Raw genomic sequence first — 12889 nt, forward strand, 5'->3', positions numbered from 1 at the left:
TCGTGTGGAAGTTGGATAAATGGTTAAACATCTCAGTTAACTAAAATGTGAGTAAATATCTCGCGTGAAGAAAGAAGAATAAAATTGTCTTCAGAGTAAAATCGATTGATATTTTCCGGGCAACATTGTGCCACTAAAGACAGAGAACCGGAAATTACTACTGCAAGTTCGCACAGGGGCCTATAAGAAATCATTCTTCACACGCTATACCAGTCTTTGTAACGGCAAAAATCATTTATGTAACTGGTCGGAGAGCGACAACACTGATGGTTTTAACTTCCTTTTTTCTTGTCTTGTGAATGCTACCACCATCTTGTTTATTTTCTTTCCTGCTGCTGTGCAATTGTTACAAGCGTAGCAGGATAATTTTCTTCGGTATAATCTCGCGCTTCGTTTTACGTACACAAAATTACAAGGCACGCCGTATACTTTCAACGCTATCGAGGCATGAGATGATAAGAAGTGGGTGCACAGCCAATAGCCGCTCAGCTATTGTCTAGCCCCCCTCCATCGCAACGTCACCGCCAACGACACACTATAATAATAGCGACGCCTTTTTCGTATCGTTAGTTGTCGTGAGTACAGCAGAAGGAGACTGTGGATTTGCGCTGCTGCCGCTGTTAATCTTCCGACCATGAAACTAGTTTACTTCCTGGTGTTATACTGTTCATGCATTTCGGTAAATGCACACCCCCCATGGTTCTGTAATGAGACAGAAGTAAGTACAAAAATTTCAGAAATCGATATACAATATTTTTTCTTACGCTACTAGCAAATATGTAGGAAACAACGTTGAATGTGGATGAAAAATAAAATGAAAAGGGAGTTAAAGTTTCAAGATTTATATATGTTTTATTAATTATTTGGCTCGAGGTAAAAACGAAAAAGTAAAGTTTACATGCCGTTCGTCAACTTAGGAAAAAACAAAATAATTATTTATACCTGGGCACTAAACTTTTTAGTTCACTTCCTTCACACGCAGTTTCAGTAAAGACTATCAAAAAGGTGTTCAAAATCGCCTTTACAAAACGAAAGTTAGTCAATTGAGAATCTGTGAGTCAAACAAGAAGACCTTACACTTTGACTCTTTGTTTATAAATTTGTTTGGTTTTATCTTTACTTACCACCTGTGCGGCATATCATTGTAACCTAACATGTATTGCTGTCATTAATTTGGTGCATTGTTTACATTCTTCAACCTGTGTCAACATCACTAGCATGTACAATGATTAAAGATGGTTAAACAAATTTAAATTTATACGTGTGTGGAGGTTTAGTTCGGTTCAAACCGAAAAATTTCAGTAACGTATTTCGTCATTTTTTATAGTAAAAATCCACAGATATTTCTAGTTTTCTGTTTTATTTTTTATTACTTATAATTATACTAGCTGGGGTACCCAGCTTCGCTCATGGAGGAGGTATGAGAATGTGTGGTAGATGGAATAAAAGGAGAAACTTTTAAGTATGAGAGGTAAAACAAAACAAAAAAAGTTGAAAATGTATTCCAACTATTTACAGCATTTGTTAAAGTAAATTTTTTTATTGAAATCATATTCTAGCTATTTGCAACACTTGTTTATAAACAACATTTTTCATTTTGTTTTCTGAGGCGCATACGTACAAATTTTTCGAATTTTCTACTCGAGAGCAAGCTACTTGTAGTAGATCATGAGAGAAGCAGGAGTTTTTGATGTCGATGCCGCAACATTTAAAGTTTGTCCTTGCGCTTCCTTAACTGTAAAACAGTAGACTAATCTGATTGGAAATTGCAGTCTTTTAAATTAGAATGGCAGTTCAGTAGAGATCAGTGGTATTCTGGGGATAAATAATGTGTGTCGTTTGTACTTTCCAGTCTTAAGTTCGGCTGCGATGATGTTATTCGATAGCTGTCTGTGTTCGTACTTGTTCCATTACAAAGTTTTGGTGAGTTGAGATTTCTGAGTAGTATGAACGGAGATACAATTTTATGTCTAAGGCGGTGTAATGGCATTCCTGCTATTTGCAAATTCTGTAGGGAAGTTAACACTTTCTTCAACGTTTGCCATCGTGTCGATCGATTTGTATATTCTCTCTTTACCTGGAATTTTCTTTTGAATATTAAAGCTGATATTGCCGACAGGAGTTTTTAGTTGCCAAAACTGCCCTTTAAAATAGCCAGTCCGTATTGGTATAATTGTGAACATTTTTTGGATAAATTAGGTCGACGATCTCGTTTTCAGCAGCGGCTATGTTGCAGAAGTCGCTGTTGAGTTAATGGGCCTGTCGTCTGGTCAATAGGCTATGTGTCTTCGCCTGTTTGTAAAAGTTGAGCAAAATGAGCTGTTGTTTCGTCTTTCGATAGTTCAGCTCTCATATTTGTAAGCGTGGCCAGAGATGTGACTTCTTTTAAGCATGAGTTGATGTCGTCTCCTGGTATTGTCTTGGGGATAACTGGAAGTGTTTGCTGAAAGTCTCCTGAGAGTATGATTAACTCTCCTCCCGTCACTTCAGGACTTCCTCGCAAGTCTTGTAATGTTCTGTCCATGGCGTTGAGCGTTTTTTTATGTGCCATTGTGCATTCGTCCCAAAAGATAATTTTAGCTTGCTTTAGAAGTTAACCCCGTCCACTTGCTCTTGAAATTGTACATACCGGGAACTGTTGTTCGGCTGTATTCAACGCTAGTTGTAGGGCGGAACGGGCAGTTCACCCTCCTTCTGAAACTGTGGCTGCAATACCGGATGATGCCAGCGCACGTTCGACGTGTTGTTTTGCACGTATTTCCGCCAGCAATAGATTTATTGGAAACATTTTTTCGGTGCCGCCTGGTGCGTCCAAGTACATAATTCTTGATAAGATTGTAAATTTCCTTTTGGTTGTCATTGAGGAGTGGTTTATTGTGAGCAATGTATTAAAGTAGCTTGTTGATTTTGCAACTTTTTTCTTTTTAATTTCGTAGTTTATCACACTGATAGCATCTTTTCGTGGTGATTGCATCTCAAGTTGTACTAAAGATCTGTTTGTTTGTTGCTAAACATTTGTTTTCTAAGTGAATGAATGTTTCATTGAAGATGTCGATGAATTGGTCAGCTCAGGATGAGCTTGTCGAATTCGTGCACTCTTTGAAGAAGTCCCATAGCTGTTTTGGTTTCGATGGGTTACATGCTGTTAGAATTAGGGCGAATAATTCTCTCATTTGTTCAGCTGAGGCTGTCAGTAAGGCTTCTTGCAGTGTTAATTCCCAGTGGTTGTCGTTTCCCAATAGTCCTAAGCATTGTCATGCTGTATATCTGTCACAAGTAACCGTCAACAGTCATGGGATGTGTGAAAATTTTTGGTTCCCATATTTCGTGTATCAACATCTGGAGATAGAAACATTCTGTATTGTTCGGTGTATACTCGGCCTAGTGCGCTAGTTTTCATGATACCTGAATGATCTTCTCTTGGAATTCCTTGTTTCCGTTGTTGAAAGTTTTTTCTTGTTGTGTTCTTCATTTAATAGGTAGGGAGGAAGACAATGTTTTCGCGAATGGATCATTTTAGCACAGTTGGTAAAAAGCTGTTAATTTTGTGTTCTGAGGTGGTTCGCTTGCAATGTTTCTGGCGGTGTCTTTTGTGGAGTAAACTCCCTCTCCATTCTCCAAATTTACTGCTAGATGCTGCACAGTTGGTTCGTATTCGTGTATGGGAAAACTGAAAATCCGGCAGGCTGCTTCTTTACCGTTGATGTATTGTCCCATTTGGTAGATGAGGATCTCGACGTTTCTGTTTTGTTGTTAACTGCCTTTGGCTGTTTGAAATACTGCCATGTCAACTTCCTTTGATGGATTTAACTGAATTGCAGTATTCTACGTTTATGTGTGCTTGGAATATTGTGCAAAGTAGTGTGTTACATCGTACTACCCATTGATTATCTATTTCCAGTTCATCACTGCCTCGTTATTCGTATTTTTGCTGTGCAGTCGCCGTTTTTGGGTGCTCATTTTCTGTATTTGGGATAGCCACCTACTCCGATTTGCGTGTTGTCTAAGTATTGACAAACTGTCGTTTAATGGCCCACATGGTCCGTGAATCATCTTTTTCGCGATCATGTCGTACAGTTCCATATCTTATTATGGGTTGGGAAATTCAGCTTGGATGATTTTGTCGGTATCTGTGCGAGGAATTTTGTCGTGCAGTCATATGTGATTTTGTGAGTGAGGCAGTTCTCGGTTTTGCCATTCGATTGTGTACATCCAGCATCTAACGGTTCCAAGGATGTGATGTTTTCTGATGACTTCAATAAATCTCATTTGTTTTTTTGGGAACTCCGGCTGTTATGTGGTGTTGATGCATGTGGAATTGTCCGTATCTTAGTTGTTCTTTGAATTCCGGCCACGACGACTTGCATGTGAATGTTATTAAGAAGTCAGGTCGACCATATTTTCTTATGCACGTCACGGCATCTTGAGTGAATTCGTGCATGTCTCGGACTTATGTATGATGACGGTAAGATTACCATTGTTCCAATGTCGTAAATGTTTCTGTCATTTATGATGAGGTCTTGAAGGTGGATGTATCCTTCCGTGCTTAGTTCTTCTGGTTGAGTCTTACGGACATCATCCGTTCCGCTTCTATTTTTGCATACAACTCTACCACGAATTGTTGAAATAAATGACGCGTTTTGAGAATGCGACCGTGTGTTTCATTGTCTATTATCATTAAACGGCAAGCGTAGAACTCCTTGGAGGTGACTTTTTGTTTTTCTCTACGCCTGTTTCAGTTGGATTTGTTTGATATTAAAATGACATCCGTCCTCTCCGTGCAGAAATAGTAATGAATACTTGGGGGCATCATATGTACGGTGTGTGTCTCTGCAATTTGTTGTAGTCTTTCTTTTCTTCGTTGTACAATTATGTCACGGCTTGTGTTTCATTGTCCACAATTACGATGGCGACTTCGTATATCTGAGGTGCATTAATTCGACGTTCGTGTTCTCCTTGTAGTCTTTTGTCGGCTCGAATTTTAACTTTATAGTCATGAGAAATCATTCGGTCTAATGCTGTTTTGAATATGTGAATCAGCTGATATATATTCGAGTAAGCTCCTCTGTACATCTCGGGCTACTCCCCGTCTCAGTCAACTGATACTTGTGCATCGTTAATAATTTTCTGCTTCTTCGTTTCTGATGAAATATGCTTGCAGAAATTTGTGGTGTTCGTTGGGTAGTGGTAATATTGATTTCACGTTGTGATAAATTTATCCTTGGATGGAGACAACATGATCGATTTCATCTCTGTTAGTGTTGATCGAAAAGACACCGAAAGCAGTCATTTGGAAGCAGGCATTGTACGCTTTTATATTTTGATTCAGGAGTTTCCCCAATCATGTTATGTAAAAATTCATGCGGAAGTGCTTCCAGTGGTGTTAATCGAATTTTTCCATTCATGCAACAGAATCCTGGTGTTTCTCTATTGAATTTGTTCGCTTTGCAAAATTGACAGATGTTATCCATTTTTCCGATTACGACGTGTTTGTGTTTGTTATATTCTTTCGTCGGGTCTTACTGGAAAAATAGGTTGTGCTGTTCAGTTGTCCTCGTCCGCACTTCTCGTAGGGTGATATTTTCATGGCTCGCTTCAGTTCGCGGTCTTTTATTATAAGACTGTGTCGCAATTCTTGATTCTCCAGTCCGTTCATTTCGATGTTCTTCGGTTTCTCCGCTTCTCACGGTGCTCATTCTCGTTCGTTGGGAATTTAAACGTGTGTCGGTACCGGTTTGAATTACCGCGATCGACGGTTTAACATCTGTGTGTGCTTGTAGGCTAAATAAAGGAAGTGGGCTTGTCTCAGCTTGATGTAACAATTTATTAACGAAACCCTGAGGGCGGAACAGACAATAATACTCGTGCGAAGGCGTGAGAAAATTTCGGTACACACTTGGGTTCACGCTTTCGCCAAGGAGCGTGGAACAATAGAACGTGGAACAGAACACCACAATCAAAGAGTAAATCACAGAACAAATGTCGCTTGTGTATAGCGTCTCTGGAGTTCAGCGGGGAAGTTTCGCGGCCTGTACTTTCAAACACCCGCGCATGTCACGGCGCTGGACGATGACAGAAGACGCCACAACGTGTCGCCGTTTTACTTCATAACTGCAAGATCTGCTTCTCTTTTACGTTTGGGCATTGTCTAAAATATAAATCAAAATTTTATCAACACTTACACTAAGTACACTTCCGTTTCACACGTTATTTTCGGTTTATATTGTCACTGTATCACTTTGACTACTCACGCTTCACTGTTGGTTTTTATACAATTACTGCAGTACTTTTTCGGCACCTTCCTTCATAACTGATAAGAAACTGATGTTAAAACCCACGACGGGTCTTGCATTATTCCAGTGGCAAATTCCAGAACACATTGAAAAGGCATCGAATAATGGTCCACAATGTTCTACAGTGATCTGGGATGTTCCCGAACATTCTAGAATCTTCCTAAATGTTCCAGACTATTTCAGAACATCAAAGACCATTGGGGATCATTCCGGAATGTCGTGGAATGCTCCCGAATACTCTCAAATATTCTGGAATGTTCTCGAATACTCTCGAAATTTCTAGAGGGTGAAACATGCCAGCCCTTATATCTTCAAAAGCACGCCCTTCAGGTAAAAACGGGAACCTTATTCATGGATAGGGAATAGAGTGGTACCACAACATATAACTCCCTTGATCATACTGGGACTCATTCCTGAGTTTTATCGATGAATACATTGTACACTTACTTTTATAATGTATATTTATTAAGCTACCATCCATCCACCTGTCCATTCATTGATTCATTCCCCCTCATGTTCATAAATAATGTTATGAAGCAGAGCATTAAGTTACACATTAATTGGCGGAATAAGTCACTGAAGGTTGCACTTATATATGTGCTTGGCAGTCTGGGGCCATTACTAGATATGAACTATGTATATGAAACAGAAGACTCAAAGAAGAATGGTATGTTTCAAGAAGGATTCATTTAGAAACTGTACGAGGTTTATAGAAATGCTTATCAGACTGCAGTGGTAGGGATTACAAGATAGATGTAGTGGATCATAAGATATGTTTATTGTTAAATTTCTTAGTCTGTGCCAAAGAAAGTAAAACCAAGTATTAACTCCTCCCACATACCTCTTGTAAAATGACTGTGACGATAAAATAAGATAACTTAAGAGCCTGTGTGAAGGCTGACCAACACTTTTTCTTCCTGTATTTCATTTGCAAATAGAACAGGAAAGGAAGAAATGGAAGTGGTATTAGAATTAGCCTTTGCCACAGGGTTTAAGGTGGCTTATGAAGTATTTAGCTTTTTAGTTCGTTACATGGAACATTTTGCAAGATAGATCGTAATGATGTGGAACAAGTCATTTTACATTCACATTACAAATTAATTATGCGTGTGGTGATATTCTGAACATTTCTAAGTTATATATATATATATTCTTTTACAGTTGTCAATGAGAAACTTCCTCACTTTGTTTTCAAATTTTTCTTTGCTATCTGATGGACATTTTATATCACTGGGTAAATGATCAAAAATTTTTGTAGAGGCATTGTACACTCCATTTTGTGCTAAAGACACCCTTAATGTGGAGTGATGAATGTTGTTTTTCCTTCAGGTATTGCGATTTGGTACATCACTGTTCCTTTAGAACTCAAAGAGTGTCTTATTTAGAAGAAACTTGTGAAGCAATAGTCAGAATGCCCAACTCCTTAAACAGACGTCTGTAAGAAGATTGTGGGTGAGCACCACATATTATTCTTACAGCACGTTTTTGCACAATGACGACTTTCTTTCTTAAAGATGAGTTATTCCAGAACCAGTGACAGCTGCTGTGTAAGAGCTCAAAGAGCACATGAACATCCTAACTTTCGACACCTTGCGCATTTATTGGTTATTTTTCTTTGAATGCTGTTAAACGCAACACAGATGCTGCAATCCAAACGACACAGCACTTAGATCAGTCAATCATCGAAACTGAATGCTTACAAAATGGCAAAATAATAGAAAACGTAACAGTAAATATGCATGCTATGGAGCGAACAAGTGACAAGGAAGCTGCTCAGAAGCCAATATCAGCACAGTATGAGAAAATAAAAGAATGTTCTTGTTGTTGTGGTTTTCAGTCCTGAGATTGGTTTGATGCAGCTTTCCATGCTACTCTTTCCTGTGAAAGCTTCTTCATCTCCCAGTACCTACTGCAGCCTACATCCTTCTGAATCTGCTTAGTGTATTTATCTATTGATCTCCCCCTACGATTTTTACCCTCCACGCTGCCCTCCAGTACTAAATTGGTGATCCCTTGATGCCTCAGACCATGTTCTACCAACCGATCCCTTCTTCCGGTCAAGTTGTGCCACAAACTCCTCTTCTCCCCAATTCTATTCAATACCTCCTCATTAGTTATGTCATCTACCCATCTAATCTTCAGCATTCTTCTGTAGCACCACATTTCAAAAGCTTCTATTCTCTTCTTGTCTAAACTATTTATCGTCCATGTTTCACTTCCATACATGGCTACGCTCCATACAAATACTTTCAGAAACGACTTCCTGACACTTAAATCTATACTCGATGTTAACAAATTTCTTCAGAAACGCTTTCCTAGCCTTTGCCAGTCTACATTTTATATCCTCTCTACTTCGACCATCATCAGTTATTTTGCTCCCCAAATAGCAAAACTCCTTTACTATTTTAAGTGTCTCATTTCCTCACCCGCCTTAATTCGACTACATTCCATTATCCTCGTTTTGCTTTTGTTGATGTTCATCTTATACCCTCCTTTCAAGACACTGTCCATTCCGTTCAACTGCTCTTCCAAGTCCTTTGCTGCCTCTGACAGAATTACAATGTCATCGGGGAACCTCAAAGTTTTTATTTCTTCTCCATGGATTTTAATACCTACTCCGAACTTTTGATTTGTTTCCTTTACTGCTTGCTGAATATACAGATTGAATAGCATTGGGGAGAGGCTACAACCCTGTCTCACTCCCTTCCTAACCACTGCTTCCCTTTCATGTAACTCGACTCTTATAACTGCCATCTGGTTTCTGTACAAATTGTAAATAGTCTTTCGCTCCCTGTATTTTACCCCTGCCACCTTTAGAATTTGAAAGAGAGTATTACAGTCAACATTGTCAAAAGCTTTCTCTAAGTCTACAAATGCCAGAAACGTAGGTTTGCCTTTCCTTAATCTTTCTTGTAAGATAAGTCATAGGGTCAGTATTGCCTCACGTGTTCCAACATTTCTACAGAATCCAAACTGATCTTCCCCGAGGTCAGCTTCTACCAGTTTTTCCATTCGTCTGTAAAGAATTCACGTTAGTATTTTGCAGCTGTGACTTATTAAACTGATAGTTCGGTAATTTTCACATCTGTCAACACCTGCTTTCTTTGGGATTGGAATTATTATATTCTTCATGAAGTCTGAGGGAATTTCGCCTGTCTCATACATCTTGCTCACCAGATGGTAGAGTTTTGTCAGGACTGGCTCTCCCAAGGCTGTCAGTAGTTCTAATGGAATGTTGTCTACTCCCGGGGCCTTGTTTCGACTTAGGTCTTTCAGTGCTCTGTCAAACTCTTCACGCAGTATCATACCTCCCATTTCATCTTCATCTAACTCATCTTCCCTTTCCATAACATTGTCCTCAAGGACATCGCCCCTGTATAGACCCTCTATATACTCCTTCCACCTTTCTGCTTTCCATTCTTTGCTTAGAACTGGGTTTTCATCTGATCTCTTGATATTCACGCAAGTGGTTCTCTTATCTCCAAAGGTCTCTTTAATTTTCCTGTAGGCAGTATCTATCTTACCCCTCTACATCCTTACATTTGTCCTCTAGCCATCCCTGCTTAGCTATTTTGCACTTCCTGTCGATCTCATTTTTGAGACGTTTGTATTCCTTCTTGCCTGCTTCATTTACTGCATTTTTATATTTTCTCCTTTCAGCAGTTAAATTCAGTATCTCTTCTGTTACCCAAGGATTTCTACTAGCCCTCGTCTTTTTACCTACTTGATCCTCTGCTGCCTTCACTATTTCATTCCTCAAAGCTACCCATTCTTCTTCTACTGTATTTCTTTCCCCCATTCCTGTCAATTGTTCCCTTATGCTCCCCCTGAAACTCTGTACAACCTCTCGTTCTTTCAGTTTATCCAGGTCCCATCTCCTTAAATTCCCACCTTTTTGCAGTTTCTTCAGTTTTAATCTACAGTTCATAACCAATAGAGTGTGGTCAGAGTCCACATCTGGCGCTAGAAATGTCTTACAATTTAAAACCTGGTTCCTAAATCTCTGTCTCACCATTATATAATCTATCTGAAACCTTCTAGTATCTCCAGGCTTCTTCCATGTATACAACCTTCTTTCATGATTCTTGAACCAAGTGTTAGAAATGATTAAGTTATGCTCTGTGCAAAATTCTACCAGGCGGCTTCCTCTTTCACTTCTTACACCCATTCCATATTCACCTACTACGTTTCCTTCTCTTCCTTTTCCTACAGTCGATTTACAGTCACCCATGACTATTAAATTTTCATCTCCCTTCACTACCTGAATAATTTCTTCTATCTCATCATACATTTCATCAATTTTTTCGTCATCTGCAGAGCTAGTTGGCATATAAACTTGTACTACTGTAGTAGGCGTGGGCTTCGAGTCTATCTTGGCCACAATAATGCGTTCACTAAGCTGTTTGCAATAGCTTACCTGCACTCCTATTTTTTTATTCATTATTAAACCTACTCCTGCATTACCCCTATTTGATTTTGTATTTATAACCCTGTATTCACCTGACCAAAAGTCTTGTTCCTCCTGCCACCGAACTTCACTAATTCCCACTATATCTAACTTTAACCTATCCATTTCCCTTTTTAAATTTTCTAACCTACCTGCCCAATAAATAAAAGAAAAGGAATAGTGTAAATTCGCGTAGTCGTCAGTCATCTGTTTGTTTTGAACGGCTTGTGAGGTAAAAGAGAGGAAAAAAATTGTTAGGGATGGATATGGACTGCGCCTGTTGTGTACGGATTCAGGGGGAATTTGCCATCGTCCGTTAACAGCTGGAAGCTGTGTTGGCCGCGGTCGACAAGCTCCAGGCTGTTGCCCTGGGCCGCAGTGACATTGGGACACACCGAGGCGAGCGCCTTGGCGCCTCTGGAACCTGTAGCATCGCCTGGGATCTCTGATGCCACTGCGCCCTCGGATTCGGACGTCTTTGCCGGTCGACACTTGCCAGACGGTGACTGACGAACCGTAGCGGGGTCGCGAATCGCTGGGCGGAAGGCGAAAGTTGGTGCTGGCCGCAAGGCTGTACCCTTACGTCTCCGCAACAGTTTTGAGGTACTGCCCACTACTGAAAGAACTTCTGAGCCAGCAAGGGCGGTCTTCCTGAGAGGTCCGGACAAGCGCAGAGGGTGGGATTGCTTGTCATTGGGAGCTCCAATGTTAGGCGTGTGATGGAGCTCCTTAGGGATATGGCAGCTAAGGATGGGAATAAAGCCAATGTGCACTCCGTGTGCATACCGGTAGGAGTCATCCAAGATGTGGAAAGGGTCCTTCCGGATGCCTTGAAGGGTACAGGGTGCAGCCAACATGCATGTGGTGGCTCATGTCGGCACTAATGATGTGTGTCGCTATGGATCGGAAGAGATTCTCTCTGGTTTCCGGCGGCTATCTGAGTTGGTGAAGACTGCCAGTCTTGCTAGCGAGATGAAGGCAGAGCTCACCATCTGCAGCACCATCGACAAGACCGACTGCGGACCTTTAGTACAGATCCGAGTGGAGGGTCTGAATCAAGAGGCTCAGACGGTTCTGCGACCGTGTAGGCTGCAGATTCCTCGACTTGCGCCATAGTGTGGTGGGGTTTCGGGTTCCGCTAAATGGGTCTGGTGTCCACTACACACAGGAGGCGGCTACAAAGGAGCAGGGCTGTGTGGCGTGGACTGGGCGGTTTTTTAGGTTAGATAGTTTCGCGAAAGATCAAAAAGGGCTCCAGTCTCAATGGGTACATGGCAAAGAAACGACAAGAATTGACCAAGCAACAGTCAGTATTGTAGTTGTAAATTGTCGTAGCTGTGATAGAAAAGTACCAGAGCTTCAAGCGCTGATAGAAAGCACTGAACCTGAAATCGTTATAGGAACAGAAAGGTGGCTAAAGCCGGATAAATATTTACACAGGCGCAAAGCGTGTTCAGAAAGACTAGATTAAATAACGTAGGTGGTGGTGTGGTTGTGTCTGTTGGTAGAAATTTATCTTGTAGTGAAGTTGAAATAGATAGTTCCTGTGAATTACTATGGTTATAGGTTATACTCAAAAGCCGTACCAAAATAATAATTGGCTCCTTCTACCGACCACCCGACTCTGGTGATATAATAGCTGAACGGTTCAAAGAAAACTTAAATCTCATTACAAATAAGTACCCCACTCATACAGTTATAATTGGTGGAGACTTCAATCTACCCTCGATTTGTTGGCGAAAATACACGTTCAAAGCCGGTGGCAGACAAAAAACATCTTCCGAAATTGTACTAAATGCTTTCTCTGAGAATTACTTTGAACAATTAGTTCATGAGCCCACACGAATTGTAAATGGTTGCGAAAACACACTTGACCTCTTAGCCACAAATAATCCTGATCTAGTACAGAGCGTCATGATGGATACAGCGATTAGTGAACACAAGGTCATTTTAGTGAGGCTCAAAACCATATCAACTAAAACCACTAAAAATAAACGCAAAATATATCTATTTAAAACAGCAGATAAAAATTCGCTTGACGCATGCCTAAGAGAGGGTCTCCATTCCTTCCAAGCTAATTATGTAAGTCTAGACCAGATATGGCTCGAATTCAAAGATACAGTATCGATAGCAGTAGATAGATTCATAC

The 12889-nt window shown here is 40.4% G+C and overlaps 1 protein-coding gene across 1 annotated transcript in view; it reads left to right on the forward strand.

Annotated features, from left to right (window-relative positions):
* The first annotated feature begins 560 nt into the window (after window positions 1-560).
* The window catches only part of LOC124796463, a 279228-nt gene continuing 266899 nt past the window's right edge, over window positions 561-12889 (forward strand). The window contains exon 1 of the mRNA XM_047260686.1: window positions 561-718. Within this exon, the coding sequence (XP_047116642.1) occupies window positions 635-718 (84 nt within the window). The 5' untranslated portion in view covers window positions 561-634. The remainder of the gene's footprint in view (window positions 719-12889) is intronic.

Source organism: Schistocerca piceifrons, chromosome 4, assembly GCF_021461385.2.
Source record: "Schistocerca piceifrons isolate TAMUIC-IGC-003096 chromosome 4, iqSchPice1.1, whole genome shotgun sequence".
In the NCBI taxonomy this organism is placed as follows: domain Eukaryota; kingdom Metazoa; phylum Arthropoda; class Insecta; order Orthoptera; family Acrididae; genus Schistocerca; species Schistocerca piceifrons.